We start from the raw sequence: 6,265 nt of genomic DNA, 5'->3' as shown, positions 1-6,265 counted from the left end.
GACGCCGCTTGATGTTTTGCTTGGCTGTGAGCGAGGTGGTCTCGGTTACACTCGGGTCCCGAAATGCCTTTTTAAATGTTTTGTTCAGACTGAGTATTATTTAAAGACAGCACACGGAGAGAACACTGAATATGGAATACGTTCAGCTTTGGGAAAAGAGGAAATCTGAGCTGGAAGGTGGCTATTTTTAAAAATAGCCAATGCTTACATGCATCTTAAGCAGCTTTCAGACTTGCTCTCAACTCGCTGCAGACATTTTCTGGAACTTTTGTCGAGTGTCAGGAACTGTCCGAGTGAGCCCGTGTGAGAATACAACAGGGAAACGTCACAGGAAGCAAATGGACGTAACATGCAACGGATTGTGACTGTGAAATAAACTAAAACTCAAGAACAAAACAAATATAATAATGAGAAAGAGACGTCGCATAAAAGACGAGACTGACCCGATGCGTCCTTCACTTGTGAATTAGTCGCTTACCTTCGCAGGAAATAACGCTTCTACAGCTGCATGTAAATAAATACTTTTTTTTTTATTCTGTTATTGGCTTTTTACAGGTACAAAGCATACAGCATGTTATAGTTTTATCAAAAGTGGAAAATACTGATGTTACATACGTAACAAATGTAAAAAATAAGTCTTCAATCTTACTTTCCCCGAAAGTAAGGACATACATTTCAGCATATGAAAATATCCATAAAAACACAGCTTAAGTAATTTAAGTTAATAAACAGTACAAAAATGTAGAAACCATACATGTCAAAATAATGGACGAAGACACCAACAAATGACTCCATGATTTCTCATGAATTAAAAAAATGTACACAAGTTCATAGTGTTTTTAGTCGGGGTCATGTTTATACGATCATCATACATCATCATACATCATCATCATCATCATCATCGTTGTCGTCGTCGTTGCCTGAAAAACACTTGGCTTTGTCAGAAAATGCAAATGTGTGACAGACAGCTCTACACCCGCCCTCCCCAGAAACAAACAACGTCTTCTTCTACTCGACTCAGGTCGCAAACACAAAAGAGGAAGCATCCTCCCCCCCCCCCCCCCCGGTACTGAAATCCTCAAATGTCTGTAAGGCAGGAGACTTCATTAATCCTCACTCTTGGAGCGTTTAGCCAGTCTTCTGAGGGGGAAACACACCAGGGCAGAGACAGTCCGATCATAACATAGGTGCGGATACCGTGCGAGCCACAACTGGCTTTCACAGCAGGGGGGGGGGGGGGCGCGTCCTGTCAGTAACAGGTGCAGTCAGATCAAATACACACATGCTTCGTTTCAAGCTAATTGAAAATTGACCCCTTAAAAAGACAAGACACAGGGAGTTTTTCTTTTTTGGGAATTTCCTTCCTGTGAGTGTTAATGTTATCTCCGCTCTTATCGCTCAGCTGTGGATGTGTCAGGAGTTTTTTTGGGAGAGGAGAGGCCGTATTGGTAACGCAGAACAGAAATGTTTGATCAAGATAACGTGAATGGAGCTTTGCAGTCGCTAAATTGGATTCAGACAGAGGGATTTATCTTTCTGAGCCGAGCGGCGTCAATGGATCCGTTGTAATGAGGCCTCGGAGAGATGAAAGCACGATTGTACAGTGGAGTTTGGACCGAGAAGAGACTGGTAAACTATTCCAAGGTGGATAATGACAAAATCTGTCATGTTACAGGTGCTGTTTTTCTGCCTTACTGCATTGAAAGTCGTCTTATTATTTTTGAATAATGTAAAAAAAAAAAAAAAAAAACATGGAGTCCAATGCTCTCTTGAAATGTACAGTCTTCCTTTTTTCTTGTTTTTTTTTAAAAATGGAGAACGTCACCATATTGTACATCATAATAAATAGTCTCATACATATTGCTCAGCTTCTCCTTCGTTTAAAATGGTCACTGAACCATCACCACTGTTCATTTCAATGTCTTTTGCCGCCGCGTTCTCGGGAAGCAAAGCTAAGTCCTTGAACACGTCAACATAATGTCCAAAGCCGGGGCCCCAGTTCAACAGATTGTCCCAGTTGAAGCCCCCAGCTTGCTGGCCCAGTTTGTGGGGCAGGGTGTAGTGCTGCTCACCAGGGGGCATCTGGGAAACACCCGGCCCTCCCTCTGCCCTCCGACTCGAGTAACGCCTCTGCTTGAGCCTCCCGCCGTAGTCCTCGTCGTCAGCGTCCGACTCGTTGACTTGTGAGAGCTTGGGGACGCGGGAGCTGTAGGAAACCGGTTTGTCCCGGTCGTACTCCATCTCCGAGCAGGTGAAGGAGTCATGAGAGTCACTTTCTGAAGAGGACTCTGGGGCCGGGATGCCGTCGGCGGGGTTGCGGACCCTTGACAGCGGCCTGCGGCAGTCTTCCTCAGAGCTGGAGCGCCCGTGGTCAGCGCTGCAGATGCTGGGGTTGCGTGGGCGTGGAGTATTCAGACGCTCCACTTCCTCAATGGATAGCCCCACGGGCGGCCCCGTCTCCAGGGGGATCTGCTCTATCGGCTGCTTCAGCCGACTGCCCGGCCTGGACGTGTGGCCGTGGCTGGCCATGGTCTGCGGACTCTTGCTGCGCCTCCCCAGCCGGGTGGCGTAGTTGAACATGGGCGGTGGCTGGCACATGTCATTGTGCAGATCCAGTGGGCTGCCGTCACGGCGAGCCAGGTTGAGTTCTCTGGTTGGGGTGTTTCGGTAAAAGGACGAGGGCTTGTTGAACGGGGCGGGGGAGTGTCTGGACAGAGGGTTGGGGGTGGGGCATGCTGAGTGGGAGTGGCTGAGCGGCGTGGACCTCAGCGCTTGCGTGTACTGCGGCTGGTAGGTGTAGCTTGTTGCTCCGAGCGGCAACGGGGACTGTCTGGCGAAGCCCAGTGGGCTGTGTCTCTGGATGGAAAACTTGGGTGTGTGGCTACGGAACTGTTTGTAGTGCTGGATGATGTCAGCGTCTGACGGAGCGATGCTGCTGGCGTTGTCTATGTCGTAATGTTCAATATCCGCCTCTGGGCCATTGCAGGGGGCGCAGGGGGCGCTCGGCACAGTCTCATTGTTGTGGGAAATGTCTGTTTCATCATAGATCAGGTACGGGTTCTCCCTCTCTATGATGTCCGGTTTGGGGTTCCCTTCCGGTTGCTTCCGTACCGTCATGTCATCTCCGTATGGCGGGATGTTATCTGGGTCATCGAATGCTACGTTCTCACTACCCTTCTTCTTTTTCTTCTTCTTCTCCTTGGGCTTCTTCTCCTTGGGTTCCTTTGGCACTTTGGTCCTGTTGCGGCCCCTGCAGTGGTTGCACAGGATCAGGCTGAGGACCACCAAGGCGAGGACAGTGGCACAGCTGCCGACGATGGCGGGCACCGCCCAGATGGGGAGGACCATCGTCTCCGCCGTGGGGCTGGGGCTGCAGACAAAGCCACCATTGTTGGCTGTTTTGCAGACAGTACCCTCAGGACACTGGACACCCAGACAGGCCACCAAGGTCTCACAAGTCTTTCCTGTGTAGAACTCGGAGCAGACGCAGGTGTAACCCGAGTGGGGATCAGGCACACAGCTGCCGTGGTTCTGGCAGGGATTAGAAGTGCAGTCGCCGGGCGGGACACACTGGTACGTGTACCACTGGTTGACGCACATCAGGCCATCCCAGCACGGACTGCTCTCACAAAGGTTGGGACCTCTGCAGCCGATCTTGACCGATGAGCTGGTCTTGGTCAAGGTCACCAGGCTGTGTTCTCCGGTAAACGGCAGGTTCTCCCTGTTGTACTTCACGTAGGCCAAGCAGCCATCGAAACCTGCGAATGAATGAGAGTGAGAACTGGATCAAATAAATGAGAAACGGCCAACAGCAGCTAACAAGGACATAACAGTGGCCGGGAGGGGAATCATAACCAATTGATGGGTTTTCAAAATTTCTGCCAAGGTTGGATCGCTTCCTTGAAAATAACAGGAACTGGGAGTTATAATCAGGGCTAAAGGAATTTTGTTTAGACGGGTAATTGGTTCAAGCTTCGGACAAAAAATAAAAAAAATAACTAGAGAAATTCCCTTGTAGAAAGCACCTCTGCAAAGAAAAAAATCATATTTTTAAAAATGGGGCGCATCTATCAGTAGCCAATTTGAGAGGAGAAATATGATTTTCTTTTCTCAAACAGAGAATCTATCGTCAGCGCCATTATAGCTTCAAGACACACATCTGGGTCGGATGAACGTCTCTGTGTCTAATTCAATCCTTCGCTTTGTGTATTGCCTCACAGCGCTGCCTCACCGATGTAAATAGATTTTATTGAATTTATCCCAGTGCAGATTAAATCCATTCGTGTCTTTTCATTAGCTCTTGAAAAGTGAGTACACAAGAGCACACGAGGGTTGAGACGCACAGGGGCTGGTGGACGGGCAGCCTGCCACGGACCTGCGTGCTCAGGATGTGTTTGTTTTGAAACATGCCCGGGTCCTCGTGTAAAACAGGTCAAGAAATCCTTCAAATTGCTCATTTTTACCTTATTAGTCCATAGTATCGGGTTCGACTCTCCCCTCCCCCCTGAATCTCTGAAATTCCCTGTGCTTTATGACCTCCCTGTGGAAACCGTCTCCTTCACCTTCTGCAAACTGTTCTCAACTCACATTTCAGGACATCTCGTCTGTGATTTAGGTCTAAACTATGACGAGAGGCTGTGGAAAAGAGCCGAGAACTGTAAAAAAAAAAAGTCCTCAAAGGCAGCGGCTCCGAGACGAGGCCAAATAAAGTGAATTTGCTGTTTTGTGCACAGATGATTCTCTGATGAAGAAACATTTACTCAACTACTGTAAATTCAAAGCAGGTAAATCTCAGCAGTGTCAAACAGAACACGGATTTCCAGCCAGTTTAATGGAGTCGTGTTGGACGGACACCAAACAGGGTCAGCAGTTTAAGCTGCAGACTATTAATTCGTTTTGGGGGAAGGAGTAAAAAAGGGGGTTGTAGAGGATTTATAAGGGCTCACAGGATCCTGAGAGCTGTGTCTCACATGTGCACTGTATGTGAGCGTGCAGAGGAGGTTTCCATAACATGTGAAAACCGCTGCGTCGGTAATTTACAGCGGGTGAAGAGTGGGTGAGTTTCTTGGTCGGCTGCCAGTTTTTGAGAGATTCAGCATGTGTGTTTGACACAGCACGTAAATACCCATGTTCGTCCACACATACAAACACGTGTGTAAATATAGTGCACGTTCAACGAGGTTATGTTTTAGAGCGAGCAACGTTTTTAACCCTCGGACCTCTGGTGTTATTTTAATTAGTTTTACGGAACGTCTGCGTCCAAACGAGAAAAGTAATTGTGTGTTTATGTGGTTTTGGAATAATTGGAAAAGTTAGTTCCTGGCTGAGAAAGTTTTATACGTCCACACAGATGAACAGTTTATGAAATGTTATGTTTTAGTGACTGAAAACACTGTGTGCGTGTGGACGAGAGGCTCAAACCAACGAGGATAAAGTTTGTTCTGCAACACATCTGCGTTAGTGTGGACAGGGTGTTAAATATGACAGAGTTCTTGTTAAAACTCGATCTCTCGACAGGGTAAAAAACCTCTGAGACGACGTTTAGATCATCATTAGACTCTTGTCTGATGAAAGTCATGATAATGAAGTTCTTTATGGTTGCCTCAGTCAGCAGCTCCTTAAACGAAACACGACCCTCTCCCACCACATACGTTACACACTCCTCATGACGTTAAGTGGATCATTTGATCACAGTTTGTAATTTCTTTGGACGGAGAAAATCTCTCTTGTGAAATCCTCGTGTCTGGAGCAGACGGGGATTAAAGGGGGGCTTGCTCAAAGGCACCTCAGTTGTGGTAATGAGGGAGTGGAAAACTACTCTTTCACCTCCCCTGCCAAGATCCATCCTCCCAGTCTGCGATCAAACTGGCGATCTTCCAGTCACAGGCCAGAAAATAAAGTTCTTAACACTCGGCTAGAGACAGAAACACTTTCCAGCCTCACCTGCTCCAGTTTTCTGCTGCGCAGGTCCGGGTGGGATCCCTCCCAGAGAGAAGGTCACCACGCCGAGACCTCCGAAGTCCTGCGTGGGATGCTGGATGACCCGGGGGTGGCCGTTGTCCACCTGGAGCACAGTGGTCGAGCCGTTCTTCACCAGCTGCAGCGTGTGCCACTGGCCGTCCGACAGCACTGCGTCCCCCACGGTCCGCTCCACCTTCCCACCGACGCCGGCGTCTGAGATGTACTGGATGTTGCCGTTCCTCAGCTGCGGGAGAGAGAAGAGAGGTGGAGGTTTGAGCGCAGTGGTCACCAGTCAGATAAAAAA

At 48.4% G+C, this 6,265-nt stretch overlaps 1 protein-coding gene across 1 annotated transcript in view; it reads right to left on the bottom strand.

The window, feature by feature from the left end:
• Positions 1–1,809: 1,809 nt before the first annotated feature.
• Positions 1,810–6,265, bottom strand: part of LOC117769114 (protocadherin Fat 4) — a 102,751-nt gene continuing 98,295 nt past the window's right edge. Inside the window, 2 exon segments of the mRNA XM_034597745.1 lie at positions 1,810–3,758; positions 5,944–6,205. Of these exon segments, the coding sequence (XP_034453636.1) occupies positions 1,852–3,758; positions 5,944–6,205 (2,169 nt within the window). The 3' untranslated portion in view covers positions 1,810–1,851.

Source organism: Hippoglossus hippoglossus, chromosome 10, assembly GCF_009819705.1.
Source record: "Hippoglossus hippoglossus isolate fHipHip1 chromosome 10, fHipHip1.pri, whole genome shotgun sequence".
In the NCBI taxonomy this organism is placed as follows: domain Eukaryota; kingdom Metazoa; phylum Chordata; class Actinopteri; order Pleuronectiformes; family Pleuronectidae; genus Hippoglossus; species Hippoglossus hippoglossus.
Note: the sequence above shows the minus strand (reverse complement) of the source record. Positions and strands in the feature narration are given on the sequence as shown.